This window comes from Pseudochaenichthys georgianus, chromosome 9, assembly GCF_902827115.2.
Source record: "Pseudochaenichthys georgianus chromosome 9, fPseGeo1.2, whole genome shotgun sequence".
Taxonomy (NCBI): domain Eukaryota; kingdom Metazoa; phylum Chordata; class Actinopteri; order Perciformes; family Channichthyidae; genus Pseudochaenichthys; species Pseudochaenichthys georgianus.
The window spans coordinates 12,987,222-13,007,564 of NC_047511.1; the positions used below are offsets into that span (position 1 = coordinate 12,987,222).

General features: G+C 41.5%; 1 protein-coding gene across 1 annotated transcript in view; it reads right to left on the minus strand.

Annotated features, from left to right (window-relative positions):
• smarca2 (SWI/SNF related BAF chromatin remodeling complex subunit ATPase 2) overlaps nt 1-20,343 on the minus strand; it is an 82,858-nt gene that overhangs the window by 42,784 nt on the left and 19,731 nt on the right. The window contains exons 16-19 of the mRNA XM_034091700.1: nt 5,572-5,735; nt 2,687-2,753; nt 2,491-2,601; nt 327-569 (exon numbers count right to left, since the gene is read on the minus strand). Coding sequence (XP_033947591.1) covers nt 327-569; nt 2,491-2,601; nt 2,687-2,753; nt 5,572-5,735 — 585 coding nt within the window. The remainder of the gene's footprint in view (nt 1-326; nt 570-2,490; nt 2,602-2,686; nt 2,754-5,571; nt 5,736-20,343) is intronic.

Genomic DNA, 20,343 nt, shown 5'->3' on the forward strand with positions numbered 1-20,343 from the left:
ATCACGAATCAATATCCTGATAAAGGATCAAATCTTGTAAAAAATCTAGAATTGACTAGTTTGCTTTCAGAATCAGAAACAGGTTTATTACCCGGTAGGTTTACACTTACGAGGAATTTGACTAGGTGTCGTGGTGCACTGCATACATAAAATTAAAACAACAATTAAACTTTGTGATATGTGAGTCTTGTACTTGGAATAAACCCCAGACATACGAAATGAGTGCATTTGCAGAAAATCTATATGACCCACGTCCACCTTCAGATGTTAATCTTACAGCAAATGGAACAGAGTTAAGAAAGCAGGCAGTATTGTGTCGTACGTACCCTCTCTCCTGTCATGGCGAATGGGGCGTTGAACCACTGCTCGAAGGTGTTGCAGCTCTTGAAGATGGTGGGCAGCAGGAAGTTGAGCAGGGCCCACAGCTCGGGCAGCTTGTTCTGCAGGGGGGTGCCGGTGAGGAGGAGGCGGCGCGGGGCCACATAGTGAGTGTTCAACACCTGGGTCAGCTTACAGTGGTGGTTCTTCATTCGGTGACCCTCGTCCACAATCATGTACTTCCAACGAATCTGTATGAGGGAGGGGAGTTATAATACCCTTATTTTTACACTTTGAAACAGTGAAATATTTTCATTTAGAACACTATTAATCGCAAAGTTTGATTTTCTGCAAGACTACCTCAGGGTGCACAACACTGCTGCATACAAATCAGAAGTGTCTCCTTCCCGATCTCATTTCATATGGTATTAAAAAGGTTTGAACTAAAAGTTTTTAGATAGACAGACAGACAATCGTACTTTATTTCTCCCAAGATGAAAAATGACTTTGTCACAACAGCATTTTGACAGTCAATCTACAAGAATTACAAAAAACTTAAAACATTTAAAATACAAAAAAAATAAAGATAGACATTTATCATTTTAGAATAAAAACATATATATATATACACACACATGCTCTAAGACCTATATTCCGAGGAGTATCTCACATTATAGAATATACAGAATAAATTAGAATATTCTCTAATATACCACTCTACAGAGTGTACTATATACATTAAAACATGATGTACTGTTGCTTCAAATTACGAGTAAAAAAGTGATTCAAGCAAATAAAAACAGCAAATGTTATGCTTAGAATGAATTATTTCAGATACTTACCACCAAAGTTTATTAGACTTACGGCAGTTTTATAAAATGTAGTTGTAATACAAAGCTTTCTGAATTCAAAAACTGAAAATGCTCCTGAAATAAAGTCATTCAAAGGGTCTACTCAGTTGCCAATATTGACTGCTGCTGAGTATCAAATAAAACCCACTCTTCCCTCCAGAGAATACTTCAAACCATGGACTGAACAATGTGCTGTGCACACATCGGGCATTGCAGTGGAAGAGGAGTCTGACAAATGTGTACGTGTGTTTCTGAGTGCTTGCTCCTTGAAGCGCCTTACAGAAACCGAGGCACAAACACACAGTTCTACACCAAGGCAAATATGAAGGGTTTTCTACATTGTGTGGGGAAGTTAAAAAGAATGTCTGCAGCACTGAGTGTATAAAAGAAAAAACAGCTCAGTCTAGAAAATGAAGGACATATGCAGCAATGTTACTATGTCCAACATACGCCTAATGTCTTCTTTATCTTCGCCAAAGGAAGTAGTCACTGTGAGTCATTGTGTGTGTATAAGTGAGTGTGTGTAACATATTTGTCTATGTAAACAGCTTATCTTGCATAATACTGAGCCAATCAGCCTTAGGTGTGTGCCTTAGCTTTAAATTAGCTAAGTTATCACTGTATGATCAAAATAGCAAAGAAACAAAAGCACTTTATTGCCTATTTCACACTGTCATTGTCTGCTGACTATTAAACAACACACACAGCTGAATATGCAACCTGTTGTTGTTCTATCAACTCGGTAATTAAGTTGGTGGTGGTTTGTTCCTCCCTAGTTTGAATAACATTTGTCTCACAGGTTTATTAAGGGAAATATGTGTGAAGAGTTCATTTATTGACATTTTCTACGTTTAGAGAGGCTAAAACAGCTGATCTCCCTGCTGAAACTACATTATACCTAACAACTCTAGATATTGAAATGGTTTTAAATACATTTCGTTTTTGGGACGGTTAACATTCATTAAATGTTTGTAGGGGCTGTTTTGCCACTAAGGTTGGATACAGATTTCTTCTGCTGTGTTAGACCCAAACAACACTCACTCTTGATTTAGGTACTTGTTCTGTTATCACCATGTCCTTGAATTCGGCAGTAAAGTGACTTTCAAAGTATGTCTGGCGCTTTCCTGATGAAGTGTCAATCATTTAACCACAGATAAGAAAAGCTGTAGATAAAACGTTTTAAGAAATGTAAGTATATAAAAGAAGGTATATCTGTAATTGGTGTGGGACAGTGTGGGTTTGCATGAGTACGAAGGGAGAACATGGCAGATAGAGTGCAGGCGAGAAATTGTAGAGATGAAAAAGCTTTGATCTGCTTCACCTTGGCCAGTATGTTCTTGTCCTTGATGATGTATTCATAAGTGGTCAGCAAGACGTTGAACTTCCCACTGCGAAGTTGAGGCACAAGCCCACGGCGCAACACAGGGGTCCCCTACCACGGGATAGACACAAAGAAAGTTTAGACAAAAGCAATCAAAGGGGGGAAAAAGGGAGTCACATAAAAAACTGACTTTTACCTTGTAAGCAACCTTAACCACAGAGGGGGACCACTTGTCAAGTTCATACACCCAGTTAGACAAAGTCCTGGGGGAAGAAAAAAAGAAATCACCACACAATTTTACACTGAAGCAAGCGGTCTTCAGTAAAGAGCCAGAACGCGTAATGTGATCACACATTAAAAAGGGGAATCATTCAAATGTAATCTAGGTTAAGACATCATTTGCTGGATACTCTTTAAAAGAAAAGAAAATCCCTTGAAGTGCAAAATATTTCAAAAGGGAAAAATAGATGCCGCTCACAATGTGAGAGGACTTTGTTTTACATTCGGCCCCCCAGGCAGACCAATCTCTCTCCTCATTAACTTCAATTTCCCAACACACAACTACGAGTGAAAGAGGGCGAGTTTAAGGCTTTCCTCCACATCGGTTCCCTGTGCACATTAAAGAAGAACATTTAACACAAAGGCTGAGCTCAAGCCTCTGCTGTGCACAGTTTGACTACAAACAGCAACCCCTCAGTAATGATTAAAAAAAGGGTGGTGTGCAAAAAGAAAAAAGTGTTCGTTCTAATCCTAGCAGTAAAATATCATGAAAAAATAAATACTAATGAGGGGTAATGTTTAAAGAGGCTGAACATAACCCAGGAGCATTAACCCAATTACATGTTGTTTTTTGAAACAAGCGTAAGCCTGGTCCACCTTGGAGAGGTGGTCCCCTGCTGATCCAAGCCGTTTGAGTTGGTTTGTATTTGATTAATTTAAATGGATTAATTGCGGGAAAACAGCAGGAGGGAATCAAACATGTTCCCATTTAAATGAATGCTTGAAGGGATTCCAATATCTGTATATAAAACAAAAGATGGTGGGGAATAGTGAAATGAAGGGATAGCTGCAAGACCAACATTGACCTAACTTTGTGATGAAGTTTATAGGTTGGAACAATTTAATGGGTCCTTAGTTTTGCAATTTGTTTTAGCTAGAGGGTTTGCTTAAGTTTTGTGAGCACAAATAAGCAGAAAACTTCCAAACTATAAGAACATGAGATTATTTTCAAAATAACTATGTTTGAGGGGTGTAGATTGCACCATATTCAGAAACTCTACTCGTGTAACAAAGACTCCTGCAGGATGATGCATTATGGGTTGTTTGTAGCCTTAAAAGGGACACTATTGGGCCTTTTGGGGTTTTCCCTTTGCTGTAGTGCAGCGGTATTCAATAAAATGTAGAAGAGGTCCAGTTACTAAAATGTCCTCCCATCAAAGGTCCAAACAATATGTCCGTCAAATAAATTAAAACACAGTATATTCCCTTACCATACAAATGTTCTAAGTATGATACTCTTAACATACAACAAATTGTGGCACTTGAAACCAATATAAATGAAACTATAGCTAGTACACTCCTTTTGTGTATCTCACCCAAAGGGTCCTCACAGACGTCTTTCTTCTCTTTGTGAAAAAATCTCAAATACACCAGAACCTGGTACATCCGATACAGCTGTAGACTCATCAATGGCTAAGGATATGCAGAGTGAATCTTTGCATACCTCTGAACAGCTGCATCAAGCTGTGACAGAACATCGTCTGCTCATATTTCAGATTTGCTGGTTGTCCTTGTAGCTGACATTGGAATTTGCTTGATTTTGTCACGCAATTCTTGTTTTTGTTTAGATTCAATCAATGTCTCAGCAGCGGTAAGGTAATCATTCCTTCACAACTGTCCCGCTGCTTAATATTATTTGACATTACCCCTAAATCCATGCAATCTTCAGTGAACAATCATTTGCACATTGCTGGGCTGTATTTTACAATGTGACGGTTTAACAACGTACAGTATAAGCAGGGGTTCACATTACTTTTTTGTCCCGGTTCTCAAAGGAGCACCTGGAGATGTTGCTTGGTGCGCATCCTTAAAATGAAATAAGCCGGACCTTTTGAGACTTGACTATATGAACGGGGGGGGTTGCACATATATAGTATGTGCAGCCCTGAGTATAAGGCACATTGGTACTGGCTGCTGGAAGAATCAACATATATATTGGTTTGTCCATTCATTCTAAGTTCTATCTTTGAAACTCCTCGATTGGACTTGATGGTTTATTTCCACGACATAATGACATAATTATCTTACACTTTCGCTTCTATTGGCTAGCACTCCAACACATTGTACATAATAGGCTAAGGGGCGGGACAACTCTAAGCGGTTAACCAATCATAACAGAGCCGGCCAGATAACCAATCAGAGCAGACTGGGCTCTGGTTTCAGACAGAGGGTGAAAAGAGGTGCTGCAGCACAGGCAGTATGAGAAAAATAAAGAGCTTTTGGAACATTAAAGCATGGAGACATGTCACAGTCGAGGCACATAATACAAATGTGAACGCATAACAGGGCCCCTTTTTTTTTATTAACAGAAATTAAAAACTGAAATATAGTACTGGTGAGGGAGTGAAACTCTGGTGTTTTAGAGACTGGCCGTTTCTCAATGTCGAGTAAAGCTGCTGCAGAGCCACTATTTCAAGTATACTACGTCATCGAGTGGCGCCGAATGCTGGGCATTTAACATGCATTTAAACAGTCCTTCGGCGCCACTCGATGACGTAGTATATTTGAAATAGTGGCTCTACAGCAGGTTTACTCGACATTGAGAAACGGCCCGAGATTGTGTTTGCAGACTCTGTAGGCAGACGAGTGTGCGCACCTGTAGCCTGAATCTAATTTGAGCAAACAGGTACATCAATCAGGGGCGGGAATCCTGATTCACCTCTTCTCCATTACAGCCCTATCTTGTTATTTAGACTAATTAGATTGGCTGTTTCAATTTCTAATATTTTCTGAAAGAAATTGTAAAATAATGTTGTACTGTTTCATAACACTGCAATATGAGAGCTGTGACGGAGTACTGACGAGAGAGGAACGATGATGAGGAAGGGCCCGTTGATCCTCTTGTGCTCCATCAGGTAGGTGATAAGGCCAATGGTTTGGATTGTTTTGCCGAGGCCCATTTCATCAGCCAGGATGCCGTTTAGATTGTTGTTGTACAGAGACACCATCCACTCCAGCCCCTGGACCTGAAAACACACAGAGAAATAGAGGTATGCTTAAAAATATGCTTTCAGAGAAATATAATTCACGCTGCTTGATTTTAAAGTTTTATGTCTTTAAGACCAGAATACATTATTATCAGAATCAAGTAGGTTTACACATTCAAGACATTTTGATTGGTGTGTATTTGTACATAAACAAACACAGTACGGAAAATAAGATGTAAAAAAGGAGCCAAAATAGGACAAGCTACAGAACTTTTTTAAAATACTAAAACATTTTAAAAATAAAAGAGTTTACAAGTAAACAAATAAACAAAAAACTAAATTAAAGTATACAAAGGGAAGGTAAAGAACCTTTTTAAGGGCAGGCATGACAATCTGAATACTAAAATGACTCAGATGGGTCATATGCAAACGTCACTACTTCCCTCCTGTTAGCTGTGACAGTTGTAAACAAATATTGCAGCAACTAAAACATATCTTTGTTATTGATAAACCTGCTGATTATTTTCAGTTTAAAATGTTTAGTCATGATCAGAAAATAATGACAAATGCCTATTTGCTAGTTTCCAAAGAGGGTGGTCTCTTTAAATGGCTTTTTTGGCGAAAAGTTGATTTTATAGAAATAGTTGCTGATGTATTTTTACTGTTCTATGGCTTATTAATTATTGAAGAAAAAGTTAAAACTGTATAAAAAAAAACTGAAACTGGAGTTTGTTCCTTACGCCTGCCTTTATGTTATTGTAAAAACCTTATCGGCATTTAAAGAAGTTTATATAATGGATGTCAGAGTAAGTTTTGCAAAATGCACTTTGATCTCATCGCCTCTTTGGCATTTTATATCCCAATTGATTCAAGCGTGGAGGCAAAATATCAACTGTTTTACCAATTATGTGTCTCGCCTTGGGCAAAATATCAACTGTTTTACCAATTATGTGTCTCGCCTAGGGCAAAAAATCAGCAAAAAGACAGAACTGAGTAAAGGGAAGGGCGCCGGCAGCCGGAAAGGGGAAGCCAACCAATTATCCACCGTATTACCAGAAAGCCTGACAGCAGATCTAATTGCACAGAAAGAAAGGCAGGTAAAGGGTAACATTTATAAGGAATTAAATTCAGGTGTGTTACACAGACCGCTGTTTGCACCACAGGCTTTCATCGTTATAATTTTGACGGACAAGGTCGTAAAATGTCTTTTGTAATCTTGCTCCACTGAGATCCAACAGCTAGTTGCAGGTGGCCTGTGGAACTGCCAGTCAGCTGTTCTTAAGGCTGACTTCATCTCTGGCTACACTTCCCTGCAGTCTCTGGATTTTCTTGCTCTCACTGAGACCTGGATTACTCCATCCAACACATCCACCCCAGCAGCTCTCTCCACAGCATATTCCTTCTCCCATACACCCAGACCCACTGGCAGAGGAGGTGGCACTGGTCTCCTGCTCTCTCCCAAATGGAGCGTTTCCCTCTTCAAGCTACCTAACTTCACTCCTTCCACCTTTGAATTCCATGCCGTCACAGTAACCCATCCTATACAATTAACCATTGTTGTTCTCTACCGTCCACCAGGCGCCTTGGGGGACTTCTTGGAGGAATTAGATCATCTCCTCTCACACATCCCTGAAACTGGCCCTCCCGCTGTACTTCTCGGAGACTTCAACCTCCAGACAGGGAAGATAGACGAACTAATATCTCTGTTAACCACCTTTGCCTTCTCACTGTCTCCGTCCCCACCAACTCATAAAGCTGGCAATGTCCTTGATCTCATATTCTCAAGGAACTGCGCTACTTCTAACCTCTCTGTAAACCCACTTCACACCTCCAATCACTTTTTCATTTCATTCTCTCTACCCCTTTCCAAACATAACAAACTCATCTCTTCTCATCCTGCACCTGTCCGCCATAACCTCCGTTCCCTCTCCCCCTCTACCTTTGCCTCATCGGTGCTCTCAGCCCTCCCTTCCTCTGACTTGTTCCAACTTCTGCCTCCAAACTCAGCTGCAGAAACTCTCCTCTCTACTCTTTCATCCTCTCTGGACTCTCTCTGTCCTCTCACATCTCTGCAGGCTCGTCAGTCCCCTCCTGCTCCCTGGCTAAATGACGCACTGCGTGCTAATAGAACCATCCTTCGGGCAGCAGAGCGGAAATGGTGGAAATCCAAACACCATGACGACCTAACCTATCAGGCTCTCCTCTCCTCTTTCTCGGCTTCGATCTCTCAGGCAAAAAGCACTTTCTTTCAAGATAAGATCCAATCTTCCTATTCCAATCCCAAAAAACTATTTTCCATCTTTTCCACCCTCTTGGACCCCCTCAAAGCCCCTTCCCCCTCCTCCCTTTGTTAACTACTTTGACAAAAAGGTTGATGATATTCGCTCTTCTTTTTCTGACTCACCTTTACTCACCGCTGGGTCACCAGACCCTCCCTTCACCCACACACTAACCTCCTTCTCCCCTCTCTCTCCAAGTGAGGTTCTTACCCTCATTACTTCTGCCAGTCCTACCACCTGTCCTCTGGACCCTATCCCTTCAAACCTCCTTCAGACTATCGCTCCTGATATTCTACCGTTTCTCACCCATTTCATCAATACTTCTCTAACTTCTGGTCACTTTCTATATAGTCTCAAGGAGGCAAGAGTAAACCCTCTCCTAAAGAAACCCACTCTCAACCCGTCTGATGTTATAAACTACAGGCCTGTCTCTCTCCTCCCGTTCCTGTCTAAAACACTTGAACGCGCTGTCTTTAAACAACTCTCCTGTTATCTCCATCAGAACAACCTTCTGGATCCGACCCTTGTCAATTAACTACAGGGGTCCCTCAGGGCTCTGTTCTTGGTCCCCTCCTCTTCTCCTTGTACACAAACTCGCTTGGATCTGTCATTAGCCCGCATGGTTTTTCATACCACTGCTACGCTGATGACACCCAACTAATTCTGTCCTTTCCCCGCTCAGAGACCCAGGTCGTTGCACGCATCTCTTCTTGTCTAGCTGACATCTCTCAGTGGATGTCTGCTCATCACCTCAAGCTCAACCTTGACAAGACTGAACTGCTTTTCTTTCCGGGAAAAGATTGTCCCACTCTTGACCTAACAATCAACATCGGCACCTCTGTTGTTTCCCGACTCAGACTGCAAGGAATGTTGGTGTGATCCTAGATAACAAACTGTCCTTCACTGCAAACATCGGTGCTACAACCCGCTGCTGCAGACACACTCTTTACAACATCAGGAGGATACGTCCCCAGCTGTCCCAGAAAGCTTCCTCCATACCATGCTGCGAATGGATCTGGCCCTTCCTACATCCAGGACATGGTTAAACCGTACACCCCAGCACGTGCACTCCGCTCTGCATCAGCCAAACGGCTCGCTGCACCCTCGCTGCGAGGGGGACCCAAGTTCCCATCAGCAAAAACACGTGGGTTTGCTATCCTGGCTCCAAAATGGTGGAATGATCTCCCCATTGACATCAGGACAGCAGATAGCTTACACATCTTCCGGCACAGACATTGCATTTAAATGCAATGTAATGTATAGTGCTGTCAAAATTATCGCGTTAACGGCGGTAATTAATTTTTTGAATTAATTGCGTTAAAATATTTAACGCATTTAACGCATGTGCAGAATGGCCCGCCCCATACGTGCCACCAGTGGCAGCGCCAGGGTATGGCTGGGGTAGGCTACACCCATACCAAGAAATGGCTTAGCCCCACCATGAAAAATGATGTTAACGTAAGCAAAATAAAGTCTGCCAACTCGCGCGGAGTAAATTGCACAGACAGCAGTTAGTAAGATTGATTTCAGTAGCCACGGTTTTGAAAACTTTTGTCACGTAGTGATCGTCTTCTCAATATAACATCTTTGATAACGGCGTGGTGTTGTTGCAGGAAGTCCCGACGGAGAATACCTTTGCTGGAGTAGACAGGGGTGCACATAACTGGTACGCAGGTTACGCAGAGGACCGCCGTTTGCCTTCCTGCAGTTTGAGGACGCGAGGGATTCTGAGGATGCTGTGTACGGACGTGACGGATATGACTACGATGGCTACCGCCTGCGTGTTGAGTATCTAACTTGAGTTTTTATTATATCAAAAACCTTGAAATGCTACTGTTATTTTTACTGTCCCCAAAAGTGCGTCACAGCCTCCAGGAATGCTTCTTTCACAACTTTGCCGTCTTTGAAAGACTTTGTGTGTGTATCGCAAGAACGTGACTGACACGATAAGATGCTCTGCAGCAGCCTTGCTCTTGTTGTTGGGCCTGGTGAAAATGGACTGCTGTGCATTTAGCTGTCCTTTCAGGCCCCTCCCCTTTTGGAGCGTAGGGCAGAATTAGGAGGGAATTCCGTCTCGTAGCGTTTGTGCACTGTTTTGAAATGCCGCTCCTAAATTACCCTTCTTCGATAAAGCCACGCTCGCATTGCAGACGAGACAGATGGGCTTTGAATTGAAATAGATACAAAAATAATCATCCTCCCACTCCGAGTGAAATTATATATTTTGGGCTTTTTTGCTTCTGCCATAATTGCGGTCTTGTATGTGTGCGGACTCACTCCTGTTGACGGTTGACACGGACAACCTCAGCGAAATAGTGCCCACTGCCCACCAGCCACGCCCCGACACATGGGGTCACGCCAGCCAATCACAAAGCTTTGATGCGTTCAAGTGCATTATTCTAGCACAGGAAGATTATGTCATAGGACATTAATGATAAAACAGAATATTGTTGTTCTATTTTTAGACATATCTCGCGATCGACTGGGAATCTCCCCGCGATCGACCGGTCGATCGCAATCGACTGGTTGGGCACCCCTGTCGTAGATGATGCTTTTACAAGGACATGGTCCAACCGGTTAAGCCCCAAGCCTGTTTTTCAGGTCTCAGGCTCGAAAATGACACCTCCAGAACAAATGACCATAACTACACTTCTAAAAGGGGAAAATTAATAATCTTTTTTCTCAAAGCAATGATAAACCTGTGAGTTGGATGTAGGAAAGTCAGAATCAATATTAGTGTTGCACGGTGTACCGATACTTGAAAGGTACCGCGATACCCTGCCGTTAAAAACGTTACGATTCCTCCGTTTCATTAGTATCGGTACTTTAAGAATGACGGGGAAAAGTACTCCGGTGAGAAAGCGCAGTTTTAATAAGAGCCGTGTGTGTTCAGCGCTCTGCTTCCACTACCTGCACTGCAGCCGTGCCTGCAGTCCCTCCCCTCTCAAGCACGCTCTAAGTGCCTCCCCTCTCTCGTGCACGCGCTAGCTGCCAGAGCATGTGAGAAAGCGAGAAGCATGGCTAAAAGTGGGAGTGCAACTGCCACTGCGCCTCGGCTTGTTGACATCAAAGACGCCAGAAGCTACGTTTGGAAGTATTTTAGCTATATCTCTGACAGTGAGGGCAAGCCTACGGACACCACGAGGCCTGTCTGTAAGAAATGTTTTAGATCCATGCAAACCAAGGGAGCCAACACATCAAACTTCGCTAAGCACCTCGCCAACCGGTATTCAGACAGGTTAGCAAATGTGATAGCTAACATAATTACATCATGCTGTCAAATCTAAGTCAAACCAGTGTAATTTATTTTGTGACAAATGAACGTTTTCGTAGTTTGCCGAGGCAATTAATGGCAATGATAACTGTCTAATATGGCTATCTTTTTAGCTAACTTACCAATGTGGTTATGGTTCTGGTGTGAAATAAAAGCACAATAATTACATTTAAGACTGTTTCCCTTTTTTTAAGAAAAGTATTGAAAAATAATCGGAATCGCAATTCTTGACTTGGTAGCGGTATCGAAATCAAAATGTTGGTATCGTGACAACACTAATCAATATAGATGTTTTTTATTTTAAAGAAAATTCAGATTGATATAATAAGTACCCTGTATCAAGATTGATGCAAAACAAGTGACATTTGACCTTTTTAGAGGGGTTTAGCAAAAAAAACTCATACACATACACACGTTACCATTGAGAAATGAGAGCTATGCGCACGCAGTTTGCCCAAAGCGAAACCTATTTTACGCTCTGAAATCTGAACATTTAAAACAAGGTTTATTGCTGATGGATTATCAGAAATCATTTCAAAGTGACACATTGGATTAACCCAGTGGTTCCCAAACTTTTTCAGTCGGGACACCTTTGGGTATTGGAAATATTTTCGGGACCCCCCAACCCGGTTCCCATCTATATTGGTAGGATTAATTGTATATTGTTGTAAAAACATTACATTTTTTCTGCTAATAATAAGAAGATACAAAGATACAACTATCATTATATATTTTATTATGGATTACACATGAACAAAAGTGCTTGTAATAGATACTGTGAATTAATTTGGCCTAATTAAAACTGGTTGGCCTTCTTCCCTGAGTAGGAGATTTTTAAATTCAAATTTCTTTAAGGAAAATATATTAATTAACTACTATTTCTACTGCAGGTTGCAAACAATCACATCACTTTACCATTCCTATTCCACACTAGCTTATCAATGACTTGTGTGTGCTTGCTTTCCCTTGCAGATCTTCTCAAACCGGGGCTGTTGTTTTGAGACTGCCCCTCTCAGTTCATTCTCAATGTTCAGCTTTGATCTGCATTTCGTTTTGATGGCAGCAACAGCAGAAAAAGCCTATCTCACACAAGTAATGTTGCAAAAGGCAGCATTATGCCCACAGCTCTCTGACCAATGAGATATTTTCGAGCAGTGTTTGTTTACAATTGAATTATAATAATAACAATACATTTGATTTATATAGGTGCACTTTAAAAACAACGTAATCTCAAGGTGCTTCACAAAGCTAAAAGGAGAAAATAATAAAATAAATAAATCTTTCCGCGACCCCCCTGCAGTACCTCCGCGACCAATCAGGGGTCGCGCCCCAGTTTGAAAACCATTGGATTAACCTATGGATTAACCTTCACCTTTGAGAGTGAAATATAGGTTAGCTAGTTTAAACCTTAGCACAACATGTTAATTTAAAGAAGGAACGACTATTGGCGGTGGTTTGGTTACCATAAGGATGATGTTTCTCAAACAACGGTAATCTGTAAAATATGCAGCAAATCCGTTGCCGCCAAAGGTAGTAGTACCTCAAATTTGTTCCAACATCTAAAAATCCATCATCCACTACAAAATGAAGAGTGTGTTAAATTCAGAATGTCAATATCTGGAACCACACAAATGCCTAAGCAACCAGCCAAGATACAAATGACTCTGGCTTCTTCTTTTTCGATATCAGTCCCGTATGACAAAAAAAGTTCAAAATGGATAGAAATCACGGCTGCAGTGACTCAATACATTGCCAAAGACATGGCCCCAGTCAGTGTGGTAGAAAAGCCGGGTTTTCAAAAACTCGTGAAGACACTTGACCCAAAGTATAACTTGCCTGGTCGAAAATATTTTGCGGAGAAAGCTCTGCCAGCCTTGTACGTTGAAGTGAGAGAAAAAGTGACAAACCAGCTTACAAATGTGACTCACTTCTCTACGACTACAGATTTGTGGTCCAGTAGAGCCTGTGAGCCATATCTCAGCTTGACCGTTCATTACGTCGACAACTGGGAGTTGAAGAGTGCATACCTCCAAACGTCATTTTTCCCGGAGGATCACACAGGCGAGATAATAGCGCAAGGTTTACAAGAGGCTCTCCTGTCATGGAACTTACCAGAGGCTCGTCAGGTGTGTATCACCACAGATAACGGGAGTAACATCGTCAAAGCTGTGAGCCTCAATAAGTGGACTAGACTGCAATGTGTTGGCCACCGGCTGCACCTCGCAATTGGTGAGTAGCCTATCTGTCTGCCTGTTTTATTTTTTTAATATCAGCGATGTTACAACCATAATTGTCAACCCTCCCGATTTTCGCGGGAGACTCCCGATTACATTGCCCTCTCCCGGTTTCCTCCCGGGGTTATATTTCTCCCGCATTTCTGACATAATCAGATTTACTCAGTACTGTTTCCACTCTGACTTTAATACAGCTACACCATTGTTTGGTTTCCATGGTAGCGTGTCTCTTTAGTAGCGCGCGCAACTGAGGGTGAGTAAAATAGATCACAGAAAACAGAACAAGAATCGACAACTCTACCCTCTGCTCACTCCTTTCCTGTATTTAATACAGGACCAGCCCACACATATGCTCCATCAAGGATGGTGCTACAGGCCGCAATGCACTTGCAACTACAATAAGCATGTTCATATTAATCTAATACTACTCCGGCGATCCACTAGCACCCCCCCCCCCCCCCCCAAGCGGTGGTTTTGAAATGCTCCCGATTTCTGTGGTCTCAAGGTTGGCAAGTATGGTTACAACAGCCTGCTAGTAAACACTAAGAATACTTCATAACGTTTTGTGCAATTAATATATATGATGCAACCACACACTATTTGGCCTAAATTGATTTAAAATCAGACTGTAGATTAGTAGTAGATTAACCTACTCAGTCATGGTAATTATTTTTGGTATTTTGTAACCATTTATTTAATAATATTTTTAAGCATTCTCAGTTAACTTTTTTGTTATTACATGTGCCTATGACTTTTGCACTGTGCTGTATTTAAAAACATATTTGCCAAAAATATTATGGGTGCCAACTCCACGCTGATTGACTGAATTGTTGGATTTCTGTTTCTTTTTCTATATTGTCAGAGAGAAGCATGAAAGACTCCCGCATCGATCGTGCTGTTGGTGTTTGTAAGAAGGTAGTGAGCAGTTTCTCATTCAGCTGGAAAAAGAGGAGAGATCTTGGCAGCACAGCAAGAGCTAAACACCAGCTGATCAGTGAGTCTCCTACCAGGTGGGGCTCCCGAGCCAAAATGATTGAGCGAGTGCTGGAGCAGGAGCGAGCTATCTCACAAGTCTTGGCCGCAGACAAAAAAACAAGGCATCTGGTTCTGACCTGGCAAGACCTGGAAGTCCTTGAGTCAGTGCTCAAGGCCCTAAAACCCCTCCTGGAATTCACTGACGCGTTATCAGGGGAAGACTATGTTACAGTGTCTTATGTAAAGCCTGTGCTTCATCTCTTCCACTCCAGCATCTTGGCAATTCAGGATGACGACACCGCACTTACTCAGTCCATCAAAGTCTCCATCCTGGATTATCTGAGGGAGAAATTTGATGACCCTGCCACCAACGACCTGCTGGACATGGCTGGCTTAGTGGACCCCAGGTTCAAAACAAGATACATAGCGGAAGACAAGCTAGAGGAAACCAAGTGAAGAGCCATATCAGAAATGGAGGCAATGCTGTCTGAGTCTGACCAGGGTACAGCTGAGTCATCTGCTTCACAACATCAAGCACCAGCAGTATCAGAGCCACCAAAAAAGAAAACCCTTGGAAGCTTCTTCAAAAGGGAAACAACATCCTCTGCCACATCATCACATAGAGAGCGGAGAGAAACAGAGTTGTCTGCCTACTTGCAATCTGTCGATGCTGACAGTGAATCAGATCCCCTGCCGTGGTGGAAGACCCATGAGGAAATGTTCCCAAATTTGAAAAAAGTGGCAACAAAAAAAATCTGTATATGCCCGCCACCAGTTCTCCATCGGAACGATTATTCAGTACCTGTTCGAATATACTTACATGTCATTGAGCATCTCTCAAACAGGACACAGTTGATAGACTTGTGTTTTTGGCACAAAACCTGAAGATAAGCAGTTGGTACTGACTGCAGACATGACACAATCTTGCACAAAATGCAGCTATTTTTTTGTATATAGTTTTTGACCAAACCAGTTTGACATCATGCACTGGTTTGTTCATTTAAAAGAAAAGATGCACTTTGATTTAAAATGTCTAAAAAGTCCTTTTATTTATGTTACATTAAAATGTCCAGTGACATGCACAAAGAGTGCACTTTAATTTATTATTGTATTATTGCACTTTCAATATGTTTTGATATGTATAAGGGTTTCTGCGCTTTTTCATTGAGCTCTGTTTTTGCCCATAGAAATAGGCAACAGTATGTATGTTGTACAGTAGGCCTACATTTATTTTAATATGTATTGAATAAATACTATTTAGTTCAACTCAACTTTATGATTTACCGCACATTCGTCTCATTATTTTACATTCTCTTTTTTCTAAGTATATCTTTTTTGTGTGTTGGTTAAATTTGTTTTAATAGAAACCACTAATGAAGACAGTATAAATAACAATGGTTTAATGCAGACATATGTTGCAGGGACTACGAGAATCATCATACTGGCGTGACTGTAAACATCAAGGGGTTAAATAAAGTATGTGTTTTAGAGGAAATTTTAGAATATCGCGATATATATCGTGTATCGCGATATAGTCAGTAAATTTCGCGATATCATTTAGAGACCATATCGCCCAGCCCTACTCTGATTGGTTAGCTGGCCGTCTCGGTTGTGATCAAGTGGCCCTTTAGTCTATCACGTACAATGTGTTGGAGCCCTAGCAAATAAGAGCATGAATGTTACATAGTGATGATGCTTTACAGAAGTAAACAACGGAGTCCAATTGAAGCATATCAGGCAGGGGGAGTTTCTCTCCCAGACACTCCCTCTGGAGGGAACTTTGGGAGTTTAGCCTCTGCAGACCTTTTATATGCACCAAAAAACATATATAACGCAGTACAAGAAAGGCAAAACCTCAAAAAAGCATGATCGGGCCTCTTTAACACACAAGAAGCAAATTAATAATTATTCCTGCACTGACAGTAAATAATCTGAAGCCATTTTGCTTCAAAAGCCAATATGAACAAGTACATTTTACTAAGTAAGATTTTGCGTATTTCCTTAGACCAGGGGTCGGCAACAGGCGGACCGCGGTCCGGATCCGGACCCAGACGCCGACCTATACGGACCCGGAGCTATAATCAATACATTAATAGGGGATTTTTCGAAGCCTCCCACTTTTTTAACGCTGATATGGGTGACTTGTGTAATTCGTGGAGAACCGAAGAGTTTTCGTTTTGGGGTGGGGGGAGTCCGTCCGTCAGTCCAACTGACGGACAACTTCTCACTTCAAAAAAGAAGAAGAAATCTAGACCGCAAAAATAATTAAACAAGCGAGTACCTGTTTTTATTTGTAAATGCAGCCCGAGAGGAACATTACACATATCCACAGTATTTAAGTAATGTTAATTGACAATACATATTGTTGTTTATGAATTGTACTTTCTTTATTTGATTGGCAGTCAGTTGCTGATTACATGCAGACGTTGATAAAGCTACAGGCTACTTCAATATATATCACACTAATTCATAATGCAACTTAGACATTTTTATGTTCCGGACCTTTGCATGGGGACATTTTCTCTAACTGGACCTCGTCGAATTTTAGTTGAAGACCCCTGCCTTAGACAAACCACTTCTCAGTTTCATTTAATGTAAAAGGCTGAGCCTGCTGCCAAACTGGTGACATGAATTACCAATCAGGGCCACTTCAGACAAAGTCGAGGAACATTTCTCCCAGGTGAGTGATCAAACGTTGCCCACACTCTCTGAACATAGGTTTTTATTTCCCAATCCTGCAAGCACTTGGGCCATAAAGAGGAGAGAAAAGGAGAAAGGAGGCTCCAAAGTCTTTAACGTGCCGTGAATTACTTAAAGCTACAATGGACATTGTTTCAACCTGCTTAAATGACGGACGACCATCAGATTTTTTTCGTCATTAAAGTGTTCGGGTTAACGCAACCTCTGATCTCACAGCCGACGATTTGTCAAATTATTACATAGCTGACGTCGCTCCCCAAAGAGCTGCCACAAGATCTCATTTAAAGCCTGCCAGGCCATACATCAGAGGATTGCCAGGATTGGAAGAAAGGAAATGTTAGCTGCCTCCAATTGCCAGTTCCCTATCACTTGTAAGAGGCCATCTTTAACTGCCATCCAATTTCACTGGGTGTTTCTCAATGTCGAGGACGCTTCCTTGGTAGGACATGTCCCTCTGAGTCAGGTCTTTCAGAGGCTAGGCAAGAATCCTTCCTCTCATTCAGAGAACGAAGAATGGGACAGGTAGCAAGTGTGCGTCATATGCGAGACCCCGCCAAAGATTTTGGAAATTGGTCCGTGCGCAAAGCATTGTGGGGATTTTAAGACCGCGGAAGATACACTGGTGCATTCTCGAAATGTCCAGCAACGAAGGATTCGGTCCTTGGTAAAAATCCAAGGATCCTGGACATTGGAACAGTTCTTCGGCGGCACTGGATGACGTAGCATCCTTGAAATAGTGGCTCTGGAGGAGCCTTCCTCGACATTAAGAAACACCCACTGCATTACAGACAGGATTATGGGTTCTCAATGGAAAACAATGTAGGTGCATTGTTACGAGTTACGAACAACTGTCTCTAAAAGAGAATGAGATGATTTAGCAGATGTATTTATATATCATGTAAAATACATACAAAATATCAGTGTGCGAAAAAGTAGACGTCCCACCGTCCGGGACGTGTTATTTACAATATCGGACAAGTAGATCTGTCAATTGATTTGTCCGGCGGACAAGTGACGTTTTTTGACAAATTATTGATACATTCAGTTTGCAAAAGGCAGAACTCATTCGCAAATTGTACGTGTCCGCCATTGTTCGTTTAGAAATGTTAGTTTCGGTTCTGCTTGTCGATTCCTAAGGAAATGCATCTCGCCCCTTTCTGTACAGTTAGACGGGGCGGGCGGAGCGGGGTGGGAAGTGTAGCACAGTGGCAGGGTTGGGAAGCAAAACTCGGTTCCGAGTAGGAACAAATAACAATTGTCCGGTCCCGGGATTAATAAGAGTTGTGAGGACAGGAGGAGAGGCCGAGCCCCCGAGCCCCGCGGACTGCAGCTCTCTCTATGCTCCGTATCAGCTGATCGCTGCACGGTGCCGCTCAGCGTCTCTCTCTCTCTCTCTCTTTCTACACACAGCGGATCCGCTGCCCGTTAACAGCCTCATCTTTGTCAAACTTTCTTATGTTCTTTCTCTAACACGTAATGAAGGTTATTAAGCGTTTTAGCTCCTGTGTTGTTAATATTGACGCCATTTCCTTTATGAAGTGAAGCAGCCTCCCTGTCTGTGTCCTCGCGCTGTCCTCACATCCTCGGACCCCCAGACTCAGAGGAGCACAGGGATGTCAGTATTGTTTATGAAGCAGGGTAAAGAAAGTACATTATTGAAATGAAAATACTATTTATTAACTTTTACAAACAGTGAGCAGCTGCAGCATGTGTATTGCAGGACATGTCTAAGCGTGCAAGCGTCTTTGAGTTGTAGAAAAGCGCTAGGCCTAAAGGCTATAAATATAATGTATTATTATTATTATTAGGTTATGGCCTATGTGTTGGACATGTGTGGTTGGACTGTGTCTCCCAGCAGGTTGCAGTGTAACATCAGAGGACACTGGGCCAATTGTACATTCTCAAACTGCACCACTTAGAACTAACTAAACAATGCAGAGATTATTTTTATATAATTGTATTCAATAACTGTAAGACATTAAACAGTATGAAGTGATTTGTAAATAGAAATACAGATTTGACTTAATGTTTTCATAAATATATTTTTCTCCCAGTTTGACTTATTTTTACCCTCTCAAAGAACCGGAATCGAGAACCGAAAATAACCGGAATCGTTAAAATCCAAGCGATATCCAACCCTATGTGTGATGCGGTAAAATCTTACCGCTCACTTACGTTAACGGTGTCGTAAAAAATGTGGAAAATGTAAAATACGATGACAAAGAAGAAGATTCCAGTGGCCCCAATTTTTGTCCATTCTGGACAAGTGAAAAATGTATTCGGACAAGTAAATTGCCAAACTCACTTGTCCATGGACAAGTACTCTCTAAAAACTTTTTCTCACACTGAATATATATGTATGAAATAAGTGATCAATTAGTCTATCAGCAGAAAATTGATAAATAAAAACTCTCTAGCTCTGACGGGTATTCGTAAAAAACAAAAGGAAATTTCGACCAAGAACACTAACTTTTTTCTTTTGCACAGAAAAAGGATTGTGTCCGCCATCATTCACAATGGAATAAGAAAACTACAGCTACAAATAACTTATTTATGTGCCTGTAAGTCTTGTTTAATTGTGTACCATCATTTTTAATTATTCTTTCTTTGTATTTGCAGGGGCATTAAAAGTAATTACACTAGAGATAGCTAGAAGCTGATTTGCATCCATTGCCTGTGTCAGATTGACAAACAAACAACCACAAAAGAACAGACACGGTACGCAAAACGCAAAATAAAAATCCATCAGTTTGGAATATCAAACAGAATCAGTGTGACGAATACAAAAAATAGAAGGCAATCATTGGTGGTGACAATGTTGTGCTGATGTTAGCTTGCTTTGAGGATGGTTTTAAAAAATGTGAAGCTTCCTGATTGTTGGTGAGAATAGAGGGGTGCTGGAATGAGTCCTACAACAGGGAATGAGTTAGCATTTTAGCATTTCCAGGCTCCCTCTTCTCAAAGTCAAGTTCAAGTCAAAGTTTGGTTGGATCCCCGAAAAAAAGGTCTGTGGTTAACACAAAGTTACGAATGTTTTAATAGATACAATACATCAGAAAACATCCCACTGGTGAATGTCTCAAGCTTTTAATAGTCTTAACAACACCAGATGCTACAAGTGATTAAATGAGACCCTCTAAAGATATCATGCCGCACATTCGCAGCCTTTAGCTTAGCGGTTGTTA